A 25,855-nucleotide genomic window follows, 5' to 3' on the forward strand; every position below is an offset into this window, starting at 1 on the left:
ACAAAGTACAAAAGAAGTTGCACTCTTTCTGAGACTCCTTGTTATACCTGGCTTTTGGTTGCACATGGGCAGAAAGGTCGCTTTTATGACATCTTCACAAGCCTTTCAACATCCTGCTACTGTCAGATTAAATTACTTTAAGCAATTAATTGTCATAAGTTAAAACAGAAGCACATTTGTTACAGCCAGTTGTCATAATAACATGGTGAGTAGTTGTTTTGATATGAATTTCTTCTACTGACCCTCCATCATATCTTAATTTTTTTGGTTGACCTAACTAGAAGATTGGGAGCAAATCCTCTAACTCAAGCAGCACAGGCCATACGTGTGTGTGTGTGTGCTGATAAGATGACATACTGAAGAGCAACTGAAATGACATCTACAGAAAAATACATCAAGCTTACCTTAAAAAAATTCACTATGCAAGTCTAAAAATATAAAGTATTCCAACAAGCAGAGCTTCATAAGTGCAAAGTTCAAAGAGATAAACATTTCATTCTGCCATTATGTTACCGTATGTCTGTGTGAACATGCATTCATTCGTATTCGTACACGTACACGTACACACACACACAAAATTAGTCAGCATAAAAATTCAGATTAAACATTTAGAATTAGTACCTATGCCTTAGAAAACTATGTATTCATTTCTAGGGGTGTGCACGGAACCGCAGAGCTGTGGTCCGGCACTGTGTGGGGGGTTCCTTTAAGGGTGGGGGAGGGCTTTCTTACCCCTCCCACCGCTTTCGCCCCTCCAGCGCGCGTATTCTATGTAGTAATTGGTATGGCAGGATACCTCCCTGCCGCCCCTTCTCCCACTTGAGTGCAAAAGGCTGCATGGAGCCTTTTGCGCACACGCACGTGCTTCATGTCTCCCCGACATGCCCGCGCGTGGCCACACACACGCACGCTGGGGAGACGTGAAACTTGTGCGCACCGTGCGCGTGCGCAAAAGGCGCTGTGCAGCCTTTTGCACTCATGTGGGAGAAGGGGCGGCAGGGAGGTATCCTGCCGTACCAATTACTACATAGAATACACGTGCTGGAGGGGGGAAAGCGGTGGGAGGGGTAAGTAAACCCTCCCCCGCCCTTAAAGGAACCCCCTCCATCCGAACCAAACCGGGCATGTCCGGACCGGTCCAGACCAGTCCAGAGGCCTTTAGAATGGCCTCTGGACCAGTCCGGGCCCATCCCTATTCATTTCTCTTGATCTTCTTTTCACAAGGATCACTATAATCTGACAGATTTCTGTCATAGTAACTTCCATATAAGTATTTGTGCAACTCACATTTATTATTATTATTATTAGTAGTAATAGTAAACCATTTTGAGACCGTTTTCATTGAAAAATGGTACATCATCCTCTGCAGTGACCTAAGGAGTTTGTCATTTAGTATTCTGCATTTATCAGAACAGTAAATATATCCATGATGATGGGAAACAAAGCAGGTGGTTTGTTTAAAAAGGCCAAGATTACAAAACAGAAATGGTCAGCAAATTAAATTATCCCAAAGTGGAAAGCCCCTTCAGAAGAATTTAGAATAAAATCTAAGGGACAAGAAGAATGGTGTGCCACTTCACCACTTTGGAACAGAATTATATGAGATATGGGAAAGAAAGCATGTAAAACTATTCTCAGAGGAAAAGCTATCCAAAAAACACAGACAATTATTTTGTTGCAGTTAGCTCAGATACTCTTATCTGTCCTGCTTGCACTTGCTAACTTCATGATGAGCTAATCTACAAATACTAATTAATTATTATTATTACATTTATATCCCGCTCTTCCTCCAAGGAGCCCAGAGTGGTGTACTACATACTTGAGTTTCTCTTTCACAACAACCCTGTGAAGTAGGTTAGGCTGAGAGAGAAGTGACTGGCCCAGAGTCACCCAGCTAGTTTTATGGCTGAATGGGGATTTGAACTCGGGTCTCCCCAGTCCTACTCCAGCACTCTAACCACTACACCATGCTGGCTCTCCAGGTAGCAATTGGTAGCAGTGTGCACAGAACGTGTTTTGCATTCTGTTCTAAGCTTGAAGAGCCACCTAATGGCGCAGTGGGGAAGCAACTTGCCTAGTGAGCAAGAGGTTGCCGGTTCGAATCCCTGCTAGTATGTTTCCCAGACTATGGGAAACACCTATATCGGGCAGCAGCAATATAGGAAGGTGCTGAAAGGCATAATCTCATACAGAACTGCGCGGGAGATGACAATGGTAAACCCCTCCTGTACTCTACCAAGAAAACCACATGGCTCTGTGGTCAGCAGGTGTCAATACCGACTCAACGGCACAACCTCTCCTTTCCTTTCCTGAGCTTGGAACAGAATGCAAAGCGCTGGGACATTCTGTCGGAACAACCCTGTTCCAACCTGGAATGTTCTGCCATTCTGGGCAGCCGGTGAGAGGCCTGAGGACAGTGCAGATGGTGGAGAGAGGTACCTTTAAAAGTCGCCATCGCCAATACTTGCAAGAAGCAGTGAGGAGCAACCCAATGAGCGCATGCACAGTGGCCATTTGCGTACCATAGAAGGGGCCTCCACCGCGCTGGATGCTGGCGTGGCGCCACTCCTCACAGCTTTTTGTGATAACCAGTGGTGATAGCAACTTTTAAAGGGACCTCTCATGCCCCCCCCCAGCCCCCTCACCACCTGCTTGGGGCAGCGGAACGTTCCAGGTCAGAACGGGGTTGTTCTGTTCCGAGCCTGGAACAGGTCCTATAAAAGGCGCTCTGTATAAAAGGCTTGTAACACTCGGAACAGTCTGTTCCGAGTTGGAACGTTCTGTACATCCGTCTAACTGGTACAGTCTTTCCTTCCCTTTTCCTTTCTGACTCTACCCCCACACTCTCCATAGGATCCCCACTGGGAAAAACTTCTCAACAATAACACATAACACAACAATAACCCCTGCTAACTTGGCAAAGAGGCACCTTTTAACATGGTGATTCTCTTTTATTTAGCAGGGGGAGAGTAACTGGCCCTATCCACCCCAAGCACAGTACCTCCATTGACGCCTATCTTATGGGGTTTTTTTTAGATTGTGAGCCCTTTGGGGACAGGGATCCATCTTATTTATTTATTATTTCTCTGTGTAAACCGCCCTGAGCCATTTCTGGAAGGGCAGTATAGAAATCGAATGAATAAATAAATAAGAAATAAAAATAAAAGATTGCTAGATAGAATACAACCACCTCTATGTTTTTAGAGAAACAGAAATTAGAAGTGTCAAAGGTTAATTTGCACCTATTTATTGTGTATGATAAATATCCTGAATAAGGCTATTTAGGCAATGAGTATGTGACATATATGAAAACAGGACATTTACTTCCACTCTTACTGGCTGACATTCTCCTCATGACCCTCAGGGAAATATTCCTGGCAACGAAAATGGCTTTTGCAGGGAGGGGAGAGAAGCTAAAATTGCATCCTCATTTCCCTCCCTGTACACTGTGACACAAGGCAGGCCTTGAGCTCAGCTAGTTTACCACCACTTGTGAGAGAGGAGCTCTTGCTGAAACATAAGCATGTCAGCCATTATGTTTATGTATCAGTGGAACTAAAAAAATACTGTCTTATTACAATGAAAGTTGTAACAACCCCATACATTCATAGAATAACAATTGTGTCCTTCACAGGAATAAAATTTAGCATCCTGGATAAACAAATTCTGCTTATTAAAAGAAGCTACTAGCTTTTATCCTTACAAGTGGTTATAGCTGCAGTTTGGTAGACTTTTTAGTCTATCCACTAAAAGGCACAAAAACCAAATGGAGCATTCAGTAGTGCTTTTACCCTACATACACAAATAAGTACGTGGGGCATCAGAAACTCTGAACAACAGACAGCAAGGTGTATTATTTATTTTTCTATGTAAACTGCTTTGAAAACTTTGGTTGAAGAGAGGTATATAAATATCCGTAGTAGTAGTAGTAGTAGTAGTGTACGATGTTGCCCACATAGTCCTCAACTGATAAGATAGCTCAAAGTATCTTCTATCTATAAATTCAACAACAGAACAATAAGGCTGATTCTGATAAAGTGTGATGATTATGGAATGATATTTTGGAGTATCACATGGAAGAGTTGCATGGAAAAGTTACATAGGACTGGGTCAGCCACTAGAATAATCTGTTCAATGGAATTCATCAACAAGAGGATCTATTGATAAAATAATAGCACTTCCTTCCTGTATATACTTGGGATAAACTGCAAGCATTCATAAATGTTATAGTCTAAAACCTTAAAATATATTCAAAATTAACTTTTTCAGTATAGTTTTCTGAGCCACAGTGTCTCACCTGAAGGGGAATGAAAACTAGCAATGTCTATGGCACAATTGCCACAAAGGCAATGGCAAGGATTTCCCAAACAGCAAGGAGGACAGGCAAAGCCCTCCAAGAGAGGAATGGAACAGCAGCTCCCTGGACTCATGAAACCCATGAATGAACTCATCAAACGCAAGGACTGGGTTCTTGGGACAGCTTCAAAATGCCTCTGGCCTTTCACATTTAAAAGGGCCAACTCCCATAACAATTTGTGTAATATTCTTATATACAAATTTGACAACATAGCCCAACGCAGGCTTGTGAAACCAATTAGCACATCCAATAACTGCAATTTGTTTCCTTGGTATTATACTTTATGAAACGTTTCTATAAAAATTGTAAACTGGCTGAACACACTGCAAACTGGGACACACATTTTCTCCAATACTAAATAGAATGACTGCTGTTATATCACAGATAAGAGTGAAAAATGTATTCCTTTCCACTGAAAAACACCCTCTATTCTCCTGTGTTTAAATTACCATTGTTCAGATGATCAACTGAATCATTGCCACTTAAACTGACACAAGATTCAACTATAAAGGCATTTCGCTCTTCTTGATGCATTTTAAACACAAGTCACCAAACTATTCAAAATATGTTTTACAAGTTACTTTCACCCTTGCATTTAAACAAGAATCTTGATAAAGTTATGCAGTAATTTCATTCCCAGCAGTGCCATCTATTGGGGAAGCACAATGGAATAAATATTTCCACAATACTGAAATGTTCACTTGACTATAAAGAAAATGCATTTCAGTTTGGATTAGTATATACAAACATTGCAAGTCTGTTGTAAGAACAAATGTCTATGGCAGTTGCATGTTTAAACCAAAGAACAGTATGGCAACTTTGAAAGAGGGAGGCCCCCATTGACCCTTTTGACCTTAAGAGACATGGAGCATTTAAGAGACACGGAGCATTGTTGATCCATCCAGCAGTCCTCTGAGTGAATGGAAGTGTGTGTGTGGGGGGGGGCTGAAATCGGAGCAAAATAAGCATTTGAAGACTTTTTTAAAAAAAAGATATACAGTCATACAAATATTAGGACAACATAACATGTTATCTGGGAAACAAAATTATTTCTTTACATAATATTCTGTCAATGGGCTTGGTTTGTCCCTGTCTAGCTGATCCAGTGTTATCAGAAACTTTACAATATTCAGCAGTAATAAAAATCTGCCACCCCAGTGTTTCAGTTTAGCATATAACTGCTATAATTCTTGTTCCTTTAGTAGTCCTCAGGGAAATATAATGAGTTGAATCTCAATTAGACTGTTTTAAATGAAAACAAACTTCATTACCACTTCTGTCAGGGAAGCTTCAAAAAGCTGTATGATGAGGGTCAACTAAAGTGATACAGTCATTGCAAACAACTATTTAAGTGGCCAATTTAAATGAAAACAGGAAAAATAGGATTAAAAGTTTTCCTGAGAGATTTTATGGCTCTGTAGAGTATTGTTCCATGTACCCTTAAAAGGAATGCTGTTTAAAGAGTGGTGGAAAAGGTCTCTGAGTAAGTAAAAAAAAGGAAATGTCCCTAAGCTGGCCTAAATTTAGTCACAGATATATCTTCACCAAAACCAGGAAAATAGAAACTCCTATCTCCCCGTTAATTTCTTGCCTGATTTACCTTTTTTTCCACCTTGAGAGCTTTCAGTGAGTTAAGAACCACAATGTCTTAAAGGCTCTGGCTAACAAAATGAGGATGCAGCCAGAGGCTATGTCCTCACAGTCCCCATTTCCCATTTGCTTCCCCATTTCCACACATGGGGGCTGGGATGTGTGATTTTCAGACCTTCCTTGCCTCTGGAAGTCCTCTGTGCCTTCCAAAATTATGCCCCCGGAGGATCATGCTGTCCTCAGGGACATGTTTTTTGGAAAGTATACAGCACTTCCAGGGCCGTGGCAGATCTGTGAAAGTTGCTCACACATCCCTGCACATATGATGGGGAAGCCTCTGGCTACATTAAGAGCAGCCTCCTGCTACAGTCTTACTTTGTTAGTCAGGATATCAACTGCTGACTGTTATTAAAATAAAATAATAATGAATTAGGGGCTTAAAGGACAATAAAAGTTGTCCCATGCAAGCCAAACAAACATGACGATAGTGGGTTGTATCCTAGGAAAGATAGTCATGACAAAGCACCATTGAAATCAATGAGACAAGGAGTACTGGACTATCGGAGGAAAGCTGGTCTTGTGCTGGCAAGCAGGAATTGTCCCTTTTGCTAATCAGGGTCTGCCCCATTTTGCATTTGAATGGGAGACTATATGTGAGCACTGTAAAATATTCCCCTCAGAGGATGGGGCACCTCTTGGAAGAGCATCTGCATGCTTACATGCAGAACGTTCCAAATTCCCTCCCTGGCATTTCCAGATAGGGCTGAGAGAGATTCCTGCCTGTAACCTTAGAGAAGCCGCTGCCAGTCTGAGCTAGATAGACCAACGGTCTGACTCGGTAGAAGGAAGCTTCCTATGACTAATTAAATCCCATTAATTTCAGTGGAACTTAGGGATCCTAACTTTCTTAGGATACAGCTCAGACATCCAAACACGACGCACTAGTGCAAGGATGTTACACTAGTAGCTAAGTCAGAAGCTTGCATTCCAGACTAGAGTTGAACCGGTGCAACTGAGAACATTTGTGCAACCTGTGGCATGTTTCTTCCTACAAAGCCTCTTCCTCAGTTCATCTATGCTGCAGGGAATGATGCAAAGCTCAGCGACATGACCTTGTGTGTGCACATTTTTGTTGGACTAGTGCAGCACCTGGGTAGAATAGCTATAGAATTAAGTAAATGAGAATACCTATAGAATTAAGTAAGTAGATGATTAAAACAGAGAACATGCATAAGCTGTACCAATATTTATGATACACAATCCTTCATAAAGGCCCTTTTCCACAAAAGATGGAAGATAAAATGTTATCAGCAAGTCTTCCTTTGCAGAAAACCTGGAAGATTAAATGTGTTTTCTTAGATTTGTTGTTATAAATTTCATTAAAATGATACATTGTTTGATATCGATGAAGCTGGTCTGATCAAATTCACAAAGTGAACGGTGTGTATTCTTATGCTTCAATAATGAAAAGTCATCCCTTTCAGATTCCAAGGGCACAACTCTGATACCTTTTATCCATACTACTATAATATTTTTAAATAACTGGACTTTGTAAGTGTTTTTGGTAACACAGGTTTTCTATTAGGTAAATTGTCACAGAAAATGTTTTTAATAACTGATATCTATTAAATTGAGTTATTTAATGGTAAACAGGCATATTGAAAGTTAACCTGGACATGATAAACAGATGCTATCCATGACAGATATGAAAGGTTATGAATTAACATTTTTCAAAATGAATTAAAAAGAAAACAGCTCTTTTCCAGCTGCATATGAGTTACAAGAAGAATCTAAAAGTTATTGGTGCCTAAAACCTGTCCTGTTTCGAAAAGTCTCAACTCATCAATGCTTCACAGAAAAACTGATCAGACAAAACAGATACACAGAAGCTGAGGGGAACATTTGGGATGGAAATCACACATCAATCCATTTCTGTTATTAAACCTGGAGGGACACAGGTAGACAGGGCTGGGAGCATGACAGCTCGCCACACACCCTAGGAGATATGCTTAGTAGTCTCATTCTCTGTGGACCGTCTGCAGAGGCACTTGCTGTACCTGGGGAGAGTTATCCCTGTCATTTGGAATTCTGGGTGGCCCAATTATTATTTATTGATTTGATTTATATACCACCCTTCCAAAAATGGCTCAGGGCAGTTTACATCAAAATAAAAACAAAACAGTTAAAATCAAAGCTAAACCAATTAAACAGTTAAAATCATTTAAACATTAAAATCATTTAAAACCAACATTAAAAATTTAAAACCATAAATCTAACTAAAAGCCTGGGTGAAAAAATCTGTCTTCAGTGCCATTTTAAAAGTTGCCAGACATGAGGAGGCTCTTATTTCAACAGGGAGCGCATTCCAGTCAAGTGGCAGCAACAGAGAAGGCCCGTGCCTGAGTAGCTGCCAAATGAGTTGGTGGCAACCACAGACAAACCTCTCCAGATGATCTTAACAGATGGTGGGACTCATGGTGAAGAAGACCTTCTTTTTCTTCTGGGTAAAATACCCAGTATTTTACTCAGTACTATTAGGATCCCAATATTGCTCTTTCCTTCCATTTAAATGTTCACTCTACAAGGATTGCACCACTTTGCTTTTTATTTAAATGTAATAATGTAGAGCTCAAATGTGCAGTCTCCCATATAACACAAGAACAGCCCTGCTGGATCAGGCCTATCTAGTTCTGCATCCTGTCCACCAGATGTTTCTGCGAAGCCCACAGGCAAGAGGTGAGGGCATGCCCTCTCTCTTGCTGTTGATCCCCTGCAACTGGTATTGAAAGGCATCTTGACTCTGAGGCTGGAGGCGGCCTATAGCCACCACCTGTCCTCCATGAATTTGTCTAAGCCCCCGTTAGAGCCATCCAAACTGGTGGCCATTACCACATTCCATGGCAGAGAATTATATAGATTAATTATGTGCTGTGTGAAAAGGTACTTCCTTTTGCTGGTCCTAGATTTCTTGGCCTTCAATTTCATGGGATGACCCCTAGTTCTAGTGCTGTGAGAGATGGAGAAAAATTTATCTGTCCATTCTCTCTACTCCATGCATAATTTTATACACCTCTGTCATGTCTCCCCATAACTGCCTCTTTTCCAAACTGAAAAGCCCCAGATGCTGTAGCTTTGCCTCATAAGGACCAATACATTATATTACTTAACACACAATGATATGTGAGTGTATGTGTGTGTGTGTGCGTGAGTGAGAGAGAGAGAGAGGATGAATTAACAGGGTTGAAGATTTATTATAATAGGATTTTGATGGAATTATGGGATTCCATTAATTCAGAATATTGTTCTGAAAATCTCCATCCTTATTAAAATCCAGTGTGTACTGTGCTTCCTGTTCACCCAGTAAAAGGTTCTTAGTTTTTTTATACCACAGCAGTAACCATCCTGTATTCGCATCATACCTGTATTTTTGTGATATTTTAATCCTTTGATGTCCAACCATTTCCTAACAAATCCCACAATATTAGCATTTCATGTTCAAAAGTCTAATTTGAAATGTTGAATGGTTACTTTACAATTAAGTTTTCTTCCACTTAGAAAAAGAGAAGGAACTAGAGGACAGACATACAAGAGACCACAAAGGAGAGACATATAAGCTTAACTACCACCCATAACGAAGTGTGACCTCCGGTGAAATATGCATGTACAATAAATGGGGTGCAACATGTGGGGGGAAAGCAACAGATGTATTTTGGACTACCCATGGATTATTTATTTATTTATTTATTGGTAAACATCCATTCCCTGGGACCAAGACAACATTTTTTGTAGTTTTCAGTGTCCTTGCTTTTTAAAACAAATGCTTTTCAAAACTTGCGCCTCCTTATTTATAAAATATGGAGGAAATGGGGAAGGATAGGGAAGCAATAAAAGAAGCAGTTAGAGACTACTGTAGTCAGTGATTGTCTACAACAACTCATAAGCATCTTAACTATTGTGTTGGGAGGGTGGGGACCAAATTAGAGAAGAGAGTGTAAAACAAGCTTATAGTACAATGAGCAGAAATGCTCTGTTCCTTCGTCTTTATCTTGTAGAGGTTTCCTGCTGCCATTCCACCTGTTGTCACCTTCTGTTAATAAAGCTGCTCTCTCATTCCTTTTTTCTATTTTAATACTAAAGTGTTTGTATAAAAGTAGTTCATTCATCCATATATGTGGCAGTCATTCACTTTGTTCATATTAAATACTTCTTTTAAAACTACTGATTGAGCTTTGAAGCTAGTTAGTGTGACGAATATAGGGAGATATATATATAAATTTCTGTGCCCCCCGCCCCCAACATAAAAACTAGGTATGTCTGAGGTTTTAGAATCAGAATTTTTCTCAAATGAATGTAAATTGCTCCTTTTTAAATTTCAAGGTTCATTATATAGAGTAATTTTATAGAGCATTTTTTTAATCATAGAGAAGTTTTTAAAAACTTGTGATAAAGTCTACATTCTAGAAAGCAAAATGCAAATAAGTCCTTCCTCTGTGTGCATTGTGTTCTCCATCATTCCCATCTATTTGTTCTTATTTTGCATTAATTGATAACATTTCTACTGCACACTGCTGAAGAATGTATAAGAATAAAGCTATAGTAAGAAAAATATATTTAAAAGGATTAACACTAGATTACAAGACTGTTGCAGAATTATTTGAAACAAAATAAAATTGTAGCTATACTATTGTGAAAGATGTCTGTGTGCATCATGCTTCATGTTCCATATCAATGTGTATGCCTTCATGTTACATCTGATGTGCCAAACACCTGTTTATATTTGGAAGTATCTAAATAGAGTACAAATACTTTAATCCTAAATAAAATCTGTTTAAAAACTGTAGATGTAAGGAAAAAATCAAGATTTAAGTTTGTATGAGATTTCGATACGTAGTTGCTATGCTAGAACTATGTAGCCAGGCTGGAACAGAACCATGGAGGGCTATTTCTTCAACTGTAGTTCTCTATGCTTCAACTGTATGCTTCTGCCACATGGTAATTCAATGCTTCAACTGTAGTTCTCTATGCTTTTTTAAACTGGGGGGGTCAATAAAGGTTTGTGGTATAACACGGGGGTCTGCTCAAAGAAAAAAGTCAAAATTTCATTAGCTGAGCACAAGGCTAGCTGCAGTATTTTTACTTAAGTTATGAATAAAAATCCTGGAAGTGTTATGGCTTGGATTATGTTTCTGGGAGAAATACTTGCCAACATGTATAGCAGCAGCCTCTGGTGGTCTGAATGAAATAATGTGTCTATGAGCACAAAAGAAATGTAATTTAAAAGCATGTATGTACATATTCAGCTTTTTGTTCTTAAGAAGTCTGTTCTTAAAGTGCAACACATTAAAAAGATGCTTCAAAATGACCAGGTAATAGATTTGTTAACAGTTAAAAATCCCAAAGGCTTAAATCATCATATATGGGGGAAAAAATTCCTATTATTACATGGAATGCTGAATCCAATACAGATTTCCTGAGAGTTTTTGCTTTGATTTGAACCAAATATAATCCTATAAAACATGACATTTTTCTTTTGTCTACTGAACTCAGCTGGCAGATGTTTTCAAAAACAAAAACTGTATTATAGCAAAACACAGTAAGCTTTTCTGCCATATTATGTGAGAGATGAAGTTTATTGCCCAGACCAAATCAATCTCCTTAACAAGCTGTAACATACATTGGCAAGTACATTATTCCATAGTTTAAAAAAAATTACAGCTTGAAACAATAAGCACTTTGATCTTTCAAGCTGTACTCTTAAAGCTTCAGAAGGTATGCATAATCTGCTAGTTACTCATTCCTATTTATATTCTTCTTGTGAAAAAAGACTTCGCAAAAGCCTCAGTTCTGCTGTAATTTATGGCTGTTGATATGGAATATTATAAGTTTACATAGGGAATATTTGAGTAATCTATAAAAAAATGTGGACCTTTTACAGACGTTTGAATGTGAACTTCAGATATAACTGAGATAAACTAATAAATATAACCAAATTAGAAAACCTGAGTACTCAAGGTATTGAGTACCATTAAGATGTTCTTGAGATAGAACATGCACAACTAGCATCTGGTCTACAACAGTGCACTTGGCAACTGCTAATTCATTTGTTTAAAAAGGTTGTCTTCTGCATGAGAGTATTTGCTTCACACATATCTCCAGTTACTATGTCTTGTATTGAAAAACACATGATGACTAAACATCAGCAAGCCTTAAGGTAACACAGAGGGCAATAGTGGTCTATGACTGAAAATAATTACCATGTGGCAGAAGGAGAAAGGCAGTCATGTGGCTCTCCCCTTTGCTAATCAAGTGGCTGAATTCACAAGTCAAAGAAATATAGGAAGCTGCCATCTACTGAATCAGACCATTGATCCATCTAGCTCACTATTGCTTCTCTGCTGCTGCCCCGAGACTCTGGAATGTATTCCCTGTTGAGATAAAGGCCTCCCCATCTCTGAAAACCTTTTTAAAAGTGCCTAAAGACTTATCTTTTCACCCAATTTTTAAAATTTAATTGTGGTTTTAAATTGTGTTAAGGTTTTTACTCTACATTGTTGTAAACCGCCCAGAGGTGGAAGTCTGGGGCGGTATACCAATTTGATAGATAAATAAGTAAATAAATTATTGTCTACACTGAGTGGCAGCAGCTCTCCAAGGTTTCAGGCAGGAGTCTTTCCCAGCCCTATCTGGAGATTCTAGGGATTGCACCTGGGACCTTCTTCATGCAAAGCAGATGCTTCACCACTGAGCTTTGGCCCTATCCCCCACTCATGCAAATGGTCAGCAGTTTAATTAGCAAATCTGTAAAAAAACAAACCCAAAAAACCACTGAAGAAAAAGTGAGAAATAAGAGTAATAGTGTGGTAGTGTTGACTTTTCAGAGTAATAGTTCACTACCTGGAATGGTTTAATCTTTATTCAGAAGTTAGTTAGCAAGTGACACAATTGTTCATTTTAGCATATTTAGCTGTAGAATCCTTAAAATAAGTTTCAAAAAGGGCAAGTGCTTGTTACAAAAAACAAAAAGTAGATTTTCAGATGTAGCCCCCATGCTATCTGATGCTATTTTTACTTTACAGTGTGTTCCCAAAGCATTTACTATGGATATGGTTGGGGCTTCAGAAAATTTATTGTATCCAAAGATCTGGCTGCAGGAGCAGATGGCACTTTTGCTCACACTGGCAATGTACATGCGTCCAAGTTTCCCAAAGTTAGGGAACCCTCAAAGAAAGTTTTTCAATCATGGGGGGAAATCAGCAATTTTATGCATGCTGAAGTTCTGTTTGCAGAAAATATTTTCAATCCAAGCCTAGAAAGTAGCCAGGTTTGAAATACCTAACCAATAGGCAAAATACCACAATGTGCACATGTGGTATTTACATCAAACCATATGATTCAAAAATGCATGTCTTGTGAGTAAGGAAGATATTCTGCATGTGACAGAGACACATAGTGCCTGACGGAGCACTAGAACTGAAATCTTGTACTTGGGAGAAGAGCCAAAGCCCAATTGTCAAGTGAAACTTGAGAATTGGTCTTGCCTCTGGGCAAATGTACAACACCCACCCCAAAGCCCCCAAGATCACCTTAATCCTGAGAGTAAAGGAGGTATTTTGAATGCAACAAACTAATGGAAGGGAAATCCTTCCTTTTTACACACATTATTTCCCCCTCATTCTTTCTTACATACATATATTTTGTTCCTACTTCTTGCAATAATTCAAGCATAGAAAAACTAATTAGTAAAAACTACATTTGCCTTATACATTGCAGTCATCTGCCATAAAATAAGGGACATTTAAAAAATTAAAATTATAAACATCTTTTGCTGGGTTTTCACTATTCAATCACCATAGACATAACATTATAATGTTGAAGTATTTCTGACATATTTACTGTTGAATAACAATGCTAACTTCTATAAAAAGAGCTTTGAAAATTGCATGAATCTGTCTAGAATGTATAATGCATCATATGTATATGAAGCGGAATATGTCAAAGTGCAAATAATATTGTTTGTGCCCCCTGCAGAATTAGAAATCCTTGGGTAGCTCTGTTATAACGATCCCATGCTGCTAGCATTACAAAGTGCAAAGGTTCACCGACTAAGAAAAGAAAAGAGCAAGGGACAGAATTTCCCCATTGCACTATTCTTGAACGATTCTGGCTTAAATATTTATTAAGATATTAATAACTCTCTTCCTTTATCTGCCTTCAGAAGTTTAAATGAAATACAATGGATGGCTGCACATATGAAAACACCACATCATAGGGCAAAGTTACAACCACACAAGAGGAACATAAGCATTTTGCCCACAATATTAACTTACTACTACTAATATTTTACTACATTAAAATACTAGATTTTAAAAAAAGAATCACAGTTACTACTTCCCAAGAAGAGAACTGCATAATAATGCAAATGCACGTCTTTTTGTAAAATTAGCTACATTTAGAAAGTGCTTCTTATGTATAAACCTACTTAACCATTTTATAAAATATTCTTCAAATCAGCTGTTGACAGAGGAATACACGTCCGTTCAGGAATTTATTTGAAATTTTTTGAAATTAGAAACATTTAGTGACATTCTATAATTTCACATTCAATTACTAAAATTATATCAAAAGAAATCAAGGCTTATGTTGAGCATTTAAGAGCGATATAGGTAACACAAACATCTTTTCAAAGCATGTTACTTTAAAGTATACCTATATGAATGAAATTAAACTGAAATGTTCTATTATTCAGTATTAAGCAAATCAAACTGGATCAACTTACTCTAATATACAACTGAACCGTTTCCTTTTCTTTTTGAGGATTCCGATATTTCTCATAAAAGTCCCGTCGCTTCTTTGTATCTTTCTGGATCTTATCTTTTCTCTCTCTCTTTTCTGCAGGTTCATCTGAGCTATCAGAAGACAGCTGTACTTGGGCTTTTGTCTTTTCAACCTCAATATAGTTCTCATTCGGATTCAGCACTATTACTCCATAGCCTTCCTGTTTCAAAGAAGATGAAGAAATAATACATATAGATTTTGGCTTTTAAATGATTTCCAATGTATTTTATTGATCTGAATGTATATTTGAGTGATTTTCATGAAGTTGATAAAGCACATAATGGTTTATTCCTTTTGTATTTCCCAACTGAATTTATTTACACCATCTCCATTTCTGTAAACCTATTCACATAGTTATTTAACTTTTTAATATTTTTAAGTATTTTGTGTGATTCATCAGAGTAGTGGAAATGAATAAAAATGTGATTTTAGAAAAAGCAGATGGCCATAAACATATATAGTTAATGCAACTTTTACATTTAGCACAGATACCTCTGAAAAACCACCCCATAGAAGCTATTCAGGTCAGCTTAAGACTGCAGTCCTCTGTCCAGTTAGGCTGTTTAAATCCCATTAAGATCAATGGAATTTATGCAGCTGAACTGTGTGCAGGACTGCAGCCTAAACTATTAATAGTCTTTCCCCCCCAGTAGCAGATAATTCATCAACTGATAGCACAAGTAACAATGAATCAATATAAACTGTAATTATTTTACATTGTTTAGAAATCAGTTATTAACCACTTTAAAAATGAACAGGTTTTATTGGGCTTAAGTGATTTGTTGTGTTTGCAGGTTTTAGAAGAATTATGTTAAAATTTTGCTCTATTTTATTTCTCTCTCAAAAAGGTTAACTATATATAGAAATATATAGATGCATGTAATAGAAATAAAATCTCATGGCATTTTATTTATATAAAATACCAAAAAGATCATGAATAAATATCTCTTAGTAGGATAACCACATAAACTGTGGATCAATCCTTAAAATAATTCTGAAATTTCTATTTAAATTAGTTTTTTAAAGAACTTTAAGGACCGAACGAAAACCTATTTGAACCTAGTTACCAATTTCTGCCTAACGAACAGCTCAAGTGAGAAGATGAAAGACTAACTATATAGATGATCAAAGTTAACCAAATCTGCAGCAACAAAAGATACTTTATTTGGTGTTGCTTTATTCTAATCTGTGTAGCTATTCAAAAATCTTGTAATGCATTGTAGTAACTGTCAGGTAGACAGATTGTCACTTGGTGATTTTCTACAGTTGGACACACTCGACTAGTTATTAAAATCACATTTGAAGAAAGTTCTTACTCCTCTTCCTTGTGCCTGTACAAGTTTTCACGCCCTTCTCAAATTTCTACTATACCTTCTCCTCCCACCAAAACTAAGTTAAAGAACACTGTTGCACTCTGTTAAGCAGGGTGAAATAGAGGCATTCAGTTCACTGTCTGTGGTGTAAGGGGACACGGTAAAAAGGTCACCACAGGCCAAAGAGAAAATTGCCTCCTTCTAGATTCTGTACCATGAGTAAGTGGTCTCCTGTCATCTCTCTCCCCTGCTCTCTCTTCAGAGTGAATCTAAACATTCATACATACTCACTGGAATGGCATGCCTTCATATGAGGTAGAAACTGTATTAGAGTTATTATATAAGGAAAATTAATAGTATTTCTAAGTAAATGAGTTTAGGACAGACGTGCCTAATTTCCAAAATATAATACACATTGAAAAGCAGTTTGTTGCCTTCATGAACTAACACAAAACTACTAATAAAATAGCACCACTAAACAAAGTGCTTTTCATGTTATCTTTTTAAAGGACTTCCGGGGAGGGGGCTGATCACTTTTCGTAATCATTCAGAAATTGTAGCATTCAGTACTTTAGTTTGCTGTCCATATTCATATCCTATTTATTATGTGCATTACTGCAGTATATGGATTATATTTTACTTTCTGTACAATGCAAGATGCAAAATACCTGTATTTGTTAGGGTTTTACATGTGCTATTGAAATATGAAACTCTGTGTCCACTTTTCACTGCTCTCATAAACAGACACACATAAATCATCAGAGAAGTAAAATTTGTCTAAGTTATTGATTATGTAACTGAAAATTACATGACTCATTTGTCCAGTTTTATGAGGACATAACATCAATTTTTCACAGACACATCAACAGATGAAAAATGAATCCATTTCAAAAATCACAGCTACATAAATCAATTAAAGGATTTTTATCAATTAGATTTTAAACAGCACACACCATCCCTCAGTATGCCTTTAAAACTTTTTTCAACATACCATATTTCGTAGAGTAACAATAAAATTAATACAGCAATACTTTAGGAAGTTCATCACATGCTTCATGATTTCTTTTTAAAAATCCATTACAAATGTTTTGTTGGTAAGAAACTTGACATAATGTCATACTCTTTTCTATCTTTTGTATTTGATCACTTCAGCCTAAATTATATGAGGAAAAATAGGCATAGGAAAGAGGATTAAGAACAACATACAATACCAGCTCAGATGAAAGGATGTAGAAATGCAACATAACGTATATAACTCCAGCAGAATTTAACCTCTATCAGAATTACTAAATTGTTACCAACCTAACCTACCAAAAGTTAATCTATGTCCTTAACCATAGGGTGACCTTTTTCCCCCCTTCACCTATAGAAACAAAGTAGAGGTGGGGTTTCTTTTAAACAACATTTCAATGGGATCCTGAGCAACTCAACCGAAATTATTTTTGAATATCAAGCTTCTAAGAAAAAATATTCACTTTTAAGCAAAAATGTGTTATTACCAAATTACCAGTGTCAAAGCTCAACTAATTTCCATGTACTGCCATTGTCTTTACCAAATGAAAGCAAAACTGACATCAATCCAATGTTAGATAAAGATTTTAAATATACTGTGACAAGTAATACAGAGCTATAGTTTTACAGCAGGGGCTTACAACCTTTTAGAAAAAATGAGCAAATACTAGTGACATCATATTTGGAAAGCACCCTCCTGAGATTTAAATGCCTATTCAGAACAGTATCAACTGATAAGTAGCCACAGTCTTGCTTCCAGTATAGGTGGGCCAACTGAAATATAAGATGTGAGAAAATATCTCAGAAACTAAGCAACCCCACGGGTTAATTTCTTCAGATTGTTTTCATTTATAAATGTAAAGATTTGTCTATGTCTATAAATGGGATATCCATGTTTTCTGAGTCTAAGTTACTGAACACATTTAAACTCAATTTTAAATACTGTATTACTATTTAGAATCAGAATAAGAAAAATCTTATGTTTGTTCACAATATAAATATGCTGTGCAAAATTGGTGTCAATCAATTGCAACATAATATATTTGAGAGGGAATACAGTGTTCAATAAACTTCAAGTTCATTTGCACAGATCAGTCAGTACAACCTGTTCTTAAATGTCATAGATGCTTGGGACAGATGCTCATAAAATAGGCTTTTAGTCAGATAGCCAATTTGATATTATCCAATCTAAGTTCTAGAATCATGCAGGGCACATACCACAAGCACATTAACTGGTATGACTTCATGTTTTATTGCATGGCATGATGTAAGTTAAGAGCATATTTCTACTAACTATTCCCGAAGGCTTAAAATGGATAAAGCTCTATTTTCAGGGTTTTAAAAATCTATATCTCGTCATTCATTAATTCAGATTATGGCTGTAGCAAAAACAAACTTAGACAGACAGTTGTTGTAAAGCTAAAGAAGAAAGCTTTGCAGCGTATCATACAAATGCCATGAGTGCATTAGATAGCAAAATATAGCAGTTATAATAGAATAAGCTACTTTTAGCAGTCTATGTAAGATACCAACTTTCTGTTTCTACACATAAAATATACACATGCTAACCAGTAATAGCATAGTCCATGACAATCACAAATATTTGAGATATATTCTGGAACTCTGCAAACCTCTTGTGTCTAGTCAAATGAATAATGAGCTTAAAGCATCCAGTCCTGCATATTAATCCACCAGGATAGGATGCCATATGTGGCCAGAGAGGTCAGAGGCTAGAGTGGAATCCCTTGACCTATGTAACTATCTTTCTGGCTTCTAAGTAAGAATCTGTAACAGATCATTTTCCTTAGCTTTATCTTTTTCCTTAGCTTTATCAAACTGATTTTCAAAAAAATTCTATTTAGGCCATTTGAAGCAAGATCAGAGTTAATCCTCCAGGGAAAAGCAATCCAAAGAGCTTAGATTTGTAACCTAGATCTGTGCATGGTTAAAATGGACATAGGAATGGCCATTCATCTTTTTGAAAGATGTATGTTCTGTTTATTTCCTATCTTTTTCATAAGAAGGATACCTATGTGTCACTGTTGCAACATCCTAGGTGCAACAGTAGGATGAGGTCATGACAACCAATCAGAAGTCACTAGTGAAGCGTAAAAGTAAACATAGCTGTTGGAGATGCAGCTCAGCTTGAAAAATGCCCCCTCCATTATTTGAGCAATTTTCTCAAGACGTGACCTGAGACTGAAACGCCTGAAATGTCAGTTGACTCCTTTTTGTATTTCCACCCAATGTGCATTTTGGCAACTGCACCCTGCTAACACTTTGTAATATTTTCATCCCAGTTACACCTCATCTCTCAGGCTTCTGAATTCCACCGCTGTGTCCAAGTGTGTAAAAATGCTGTATTACTGCCAAACACACATTGTTCCAGCAAGTTTCCAACTTAAAATAGCTCATCAAGTTAGGCAGGAAAAGAAAACATGCCATAAAAAGTTTTTAGAGGACCACCTGTTGTCTATTATTTTTACATAGCACTTACTCATAAATCATAACACAGGGTAATTAATCAAGCTGTCAAAGAAAAGGTTAAAGGTTAGGTAGGGGAGTCAGAAGGTCATGCATGGGCTGATAGAGGTCAGGGTCACACCACATTCCTCATTATCAAGTTGGGATGAGAGACGGCCCAAGCAAACAAAAGTGAAAGCAGATGGAGAAGTGAGTGGGTAAAAGAAAAGAAAAGAAATAAAATTTCACAAACAAAAAGAAAAGTGAAAGAAGAGTGTCAGCCGCCTTCAAATAAAGAGAATAGAACTGAAATACACTGAAATGTGCTCAAAAGGACTAATACAACATAAAGAAACTACTTTTTAAAAAAAACACTCTAATATAGATTATTTTGGATGATCCTCTGGTAGAAAACAAGCAATGCTACAACTTCATGTCTTTAATACAGTTTTCAGACACTGACCCCAAATTCTCTGGCAGACAAAGTAAGTTACTTTTGCCATCTCCAAAAGCTGTTTTTCCTTTTGTGGCTGCAGAGTAAGGAAATGTAGTAAAAAGCTTTCATTTGTATGAAAAATAGGTTTGGAACTATATTCTTCATACACACAAATGTTCATTAACACAAAGCATAATAAAAGTCCTTCTGGGTGACACAAGAGTTATAAAATATTCTATCATTACACTGACCTGAATTAGATGCAGAATACTGCGCAAAATTAGCTGTCACCCTTTCCTCAAAATCTTTGTTAATCTCATTTTGAATGTTTGCAGCTTTATCAACACATGCATCAATGTCAGCTCCTTGGTTACTGAACCGCTGTACTTGGAAGAAGATATAATTAAAATGTTTTGGCACAGAAAAGGTGAAATTGTATCTTCCCCTGTTCCCTGAGGAGTCTGTAAAACATGTAGGATATATTGACAAACACACACCCTTGTCTAGAGCCCTGACATTCCAGGTCACCAACTGCTATTTATTTCAGAACATTTACACTTACCCATACAAACACCTGCTGTGTTACTAACTTTTAATGGCTGCTAGATGTGTAAAAATATAAATCTCTTAATGTCTCCCCACGTAACTTAATTTGAATTCCCTAAAGGTTTTCTGTTCAGATTTGTTTGCTTTCATTTTTCCCCTTGCATTTTAGCATTAAAAAACTTCTACATTGAGGTTATGTTACCTGGCTTTCCTCAGAGGAGATAAGGTTGCAACTATTTAAACATCAGTACCTTTATAATGTTTGTATCTAGATAGAATATTAGTTGTTGCTTCAAAAATATATGTAAATGAATTGTTTAATGTCATAAAACAGGCTTCAACAGGGTTAATAGGAATAAGGTATAATGCAACTTTTTCTAACTATGCTTCATAAGCTAAGTTCTTGAACGTTTAAGATGCATGCTAATTATTCAACTGTTCAAAGTAGTGCTCATAGCCTGCACTGGACAAAACAAAAAGAACTAAAAATTGCTTCCTGAATATGATGAACAGGTGTTAATGATCTGAGCATATGTTATTACAGCAATCAACAAGTTAAGTTTATGACTTTTCCATCACTATCCTAGTTTTGGGGAATATCACATCATCTGGATGGGAAAACAAAGAAAGAAAAGAAAAGGCAGTGTCATTTATTCATATGAAATATGCTAATCACAACTTCATAAAATATGAGGTTTCATCAGCATTGCAGGAAAGTTATAATAATAATAATAATGATGATGATAATGATGATAATGATGATGATGATGAAGAAGAAGAAGAAGAAGAAGGCAGTAGATTTTTTTTTTTAACAGCAAATAGGATGGCAAAAATGTTTACAGTGAGAAGTCAAAACTTCAGAAAATTATAACATATAAACCATGTTATATCCAATGTGATAAAAATATAGGTTAACCACATCTATTGTCATGCAATAGATATCTAAATATAAACATTGGGTTGTGCAAGACCTATCAGAAGACAGAATGTATACCAACAATTATTAAATAGAATGTTTTTATATTTTCTTGAAGAAATTCAAACATTGGGAAAAGACTCACGATCCAACGCAATTCATACGTTTTATCAAGAACTGGCATAATATAGTGGCTACAAATCAGGAATTCCCCAGCCTGAATCTTGCCTCCCTTGTGAATTCACTGTTGGTCATAGAAATATTGGGATTACAATACTGAACAAATAGGGTTGTTGTAAGGGTTATAGGGTTTGAAGCACTTTGAACACTTGAAAGCATTATACAAATTTTTATCATTAAAATCTACAAAATAGCATATGCCCCAAATGGCACACAAATATACCAAACCCAATGACATGAGGCTACCCAGAGCTCCCATGGGATAGAAGTAGAATATAAAGTTCTTTGGCCTTGCTATAGACATTGACTAATACAAAATGGAGGAGAGAAAAGGGACGTTTTGAGATGCCTGTGGTACATTTCCAGGAAGCAAAGATAGAAGGAGCTGAAAGAAAAAGGAGTGTGATAAAGGACCTTGAATGTTAGAGGAAGAGGAGAAAGGGCATACTTGTGAAAGGTCTGTGTCTAGGAAAGCCCCTGACAATAGGTGGTATATGTGAACACATTAAGATCAAATAAGGAAAGAACCTTCTGTTGGCAGCTGCTCTGAAGGAAAAGATAGATTCCATACATACTCAGACACAGCTGGTTCCTGTGCTCTCATATTCAATATTGGTTTAATTTCCATTTAATGTTTTAAGGTCGCCCATCTTGTGAGCACACCTCTTCATTTTAGGAGTATGCATCTAACTGGGAACACTATTTAGCCTTGTAAACTATAATGGAGAATGCTAAAAAGCTCTTTCTGATATCTACACATGTGCCTCTTGATCTGGATCTTGTGCAAGATATCTCACAGATCTCTATAGGGACTGCACATGCCTCCTCCCCTTCTCAAAACTGTATTACGGACTTCATTTCCACAAGATAAGTGGAATATACTATACTAGTCTTCACTAGTATAAGAAACTTCATAAAAAGCAGGAACTGCACGTGGGGGGAAGAATTGCATAGCCCAAACCTGAGTGGTTTCATTCATGCACCAGAGCTCTGGTGTACATACAATGTTTCCATGCAAGTAAGATCTGCCCATACACTGCAACACTGGTCTTGTCTACACATCTTTATGTTGTTCATATGACTGTCTCCAAATTTCAAATCAACAGGGAAATCTTTCATGGGGAAGCCTTTCTATTTGTACACTGGACTTCCTGCAGAGCTCTGGATCATACATGTCTATTCAGAACAAATACTGATATACAGAAGCACTTAGCACATACATTTACATTTTCAAAGCAACATACAAACAGTAGTGTAACATAGGAAGCTGCCATATACTAAGTCAAACTATTGGTCTATCTAGCTCAATATTGTCTTCACAGACCGGCAGTGGCTTCTCCAAGGTTGCAGGCAGGAATCTCTCTCAGCCCTATCTTGGAGAAGCTAGGGAGGGAATGTGAAACCTTCTGCTCTTCCTAGAGTGGCTTCATCCTCCGAGGGGAATATCTTATAGTGCTCACACTTCTAGTCTCCCTCCTTAGCTAAGGGGACAAGTCATGCTTGCTACCACAAGACCAGCTCTCCTCTAATTGTACATTCTAATTGTGCCCTATAAATAATGAAGCATTGTGAAATAACTGTACAGAGAAAAATATAAAATAGGAAAATACACAGACCAAGATTAAATTAGTGACTGTCTAGAAAAGCGGGGTCAAACTGCGGGTCGGATCAGGCCTGTGGAGGTCAACTGACCAGCCCGTATGAGGCTGGGGCAAGCCCTGCCGTTGCTGCCACTTTCCTTTCCCCCACTGCTGAAGAAGATATACTTATTTCCCTCTGAGGTTCCTCCCCCCACTTCCACTGTTGCTGGTATTTCTCTCTCCCTCCCCACCACCCTGTGCATGCCAGTGGAAGCCGTGAGTTACTTCCTTTTTTCTCGCTGTTGCCACTCTCTTCCTCTCATCATCCCTCGGGCTTTTCAGTATGTAAGGCACTAGCCCAGAAGAAGGAGACTGAAAGTAAAGTGGGAGAGGAGGAGGGGGAAGAAGAAGATGAAACAAACAAACCCAGAAGACAGTGTAGGGCACTTTTTCTCTAGGTGAGGGTGGGGGAAAGAAGAGACTGAGAGAAAGTAAGGTAGAATGAGGAAGAAGAGTGAGAAAGAAAGGTGAGTGGATGGTAAGTGAGGGAGAAAAGAGGAGCTCTGCTTTTCTTGGGACATGATATTGCTTTGGAATGTTAACAATCTGTTGAGTACATTAACAGATAAAATATGGTTATATGCAGAATTTCTTGTATATTAAACATATATAAAATTTATACATATTAATGTATATATTATATAAATTATATATTATATATAATTTATATGCATATATATTAAATTTATATATACAAATAAATATATAAAAAATTTCCCTGAGCATATTCTGGTGTCAAACGTAGTGCACTCAGATAATTTCATTGGCAGGATTGTGTATGAAAAATTTGGTATCTGTAGTTCACCGGGAAGTATTCAGAATTCATTAAAAAAAACTAAAAATAATTTAAATGGCAGGGTGAGGGAGGAAGAAAAGGAGAGAATGAGGGAAAGAGAGGTGATGAGGAAGAAGATAGAAAGTGGTGCAAGGCAGGAGTCATGTGATGGAAGGCAGCTATGTCGCAGTAGGGATGTGCACATAATGGTTGCGTGTACTCCTGGGAGGGCAGGAGGGTTACATGTGCATCGGCCATTTACATGGCAGTGCTGAACAGGGCTGTAAGGAGGAACACTGCAACCCTGCACCCACATTTTTTGGGAGAGCACTGGTGGGGGGGATGCAGTGGGGTGGGGCCTGGCCAGTAAGCAGTGTCTTCCCTGCCCCTTAAAGTAACCCCCATCCTCCAAACCAGTTAGAACGCAGGTTGATGGAACCGGTTCGACGGTCCAGAAAAGGAGCACCTAACCGGTTCCGTGTACATCCCTAATGCACATTGCTCCAGAGATGCATTGGAATCAAATCTGATTGAGTTTGACACCCCTGGTCTAGTACTTCTCAAAACTATCTAAAAGAACCCCATTACATCATTTAAAAGTCTGAGTTCCCATCCCCATGCTTAATTTACCTGGGGGATCCTATCACATTCCATTTTTCTATATAGAATATAGCACTGATAGGCAGGCGGTCATGCACCAAGAGTTGCTATTTGGATTTGCAAACCGGCTCCATGTTTGCTGGTCCATTTATATGTTATATGCCTACTCATATGTATAACATAAATTCCTCACAAGGCAGTGGTCCACATTCTCCGCAGCATTACAAGGAAAGAGCAAGAGAAGGGAGCCAGGATACTAACTGTACTGAAGGCTTGCCACACAACTCAGCATGTGACAATGGGGGAGCGATTTTCAATTCTCTCCTTTCCCTGCAAAAGCCCTTTTCGTAAACTTCCGAGATACATTGGTGGAAGCAAAAGGTTCTTTAAAAGGAACTGACAGAATCAAAATCCGCTTTCCGCTCCCCCTTCCCATGCACTGGGATGCACGGCAAGCCTTCAGTACAGCTAGTGTCCTGGCTGTCTGAGGTTGTGTGTGCTCTTGCTCCACCCTCATAATGCTATCGAGAATGTGGGCCAATATATGATGAATCGGCCTGAAACTAATATGACACTTCCACAAGTGGGACTTTTGAAATGCAGTTACCTGGTAGACAGGCAATCTACCAGGGGAAATTAGGGGAAATTAGCATAACTGAAATATGACCCTTATATTGAACAGGCATTATAACTGAATGGACAGAGAAGCAATAGTGAGAACTATTTGCTGACTGGAACTTCTGTTTAATGTATGATGAGGTGTGTTGAAAGGTTTTCTCTTCTTCTCCATACGCAATCATCTGAACAACTTACAAAGTATTCAGATAAGTCGGGCTACATAGTTTTGCAAACTAGCTCCAAGTTTGCCACTTGCTAGTCCATTTATATGTTATGAATCATTACAGAATAAGATTAACTACAATGCTCTTAGAAGGCCAGGACCCAAGGCCTTTTGTTCTGGACTTCAGCGGGAGTACACTTCAAGCAGTTAAAACACTTTCTATGAAATTCTAGACCTTATATTGGTAATCCAAATCCACCATTATGTTTATTTATGAGAACAGAAAGTTCTTCTATTGTGATAGAAAGAGGAAATTTCTGCATGTTTGTCTTTCAAGTTCTGCAAGAAAAAGAAAAACACATTCTGCAAATACAACCACCACCACTTTGCTTGGGCGTTAGTTTGATTCCTC

At 37.7% G+C, this 25,855-nt stretch overlaps 1 protein-coding gene across 6 annotated transcripts in view; it reads right to left on the reverse strand.

Annotated features, from left to right (window-relative positions):
* Window positions 1–25,855, reverse strand: part of FAM172A (family with sequence similarity 172 member A) — a 324,812-nt gene that overhangs the window by 177,510 nt on the left and 121,447 nt on the right. For 5 of the 6 annotated variants that reach the window (XM_053293928.1, XM_053293932.1, XM_053293927.1 and 2 more), the window contains one exon: window positions 14,724–14,942. The exons of the other annotated variant lie outside the window; for it this stretch is intronic. In XM_053293928.1, the coding sequence (XP_053149903.1) occupies window positions 14,724–14,942 (219 nt within the window). The remainder of the gene's footprint in view (window positions 1–14,723; window positions 14,943–25,855) is intronic. 6 annotated transcript variants of the gene reach the window in all.

Source organism: Hemicordylus capensis, chromosome 2 (genome assembly GCF_027244095.1).
Source record: "Hemicordylus capensis ecotype Gifberg chromosome 2, rHemCap1.1.pri, whole genome shotgun sequence".
Taxonomy (NCBI): domain Eukaryota; kingdom Metazoa; phylum Chordata; class Lepidosauria; order Squamata; family Cordylidae; genus Hemicordylus; species Hemicordylus capensis.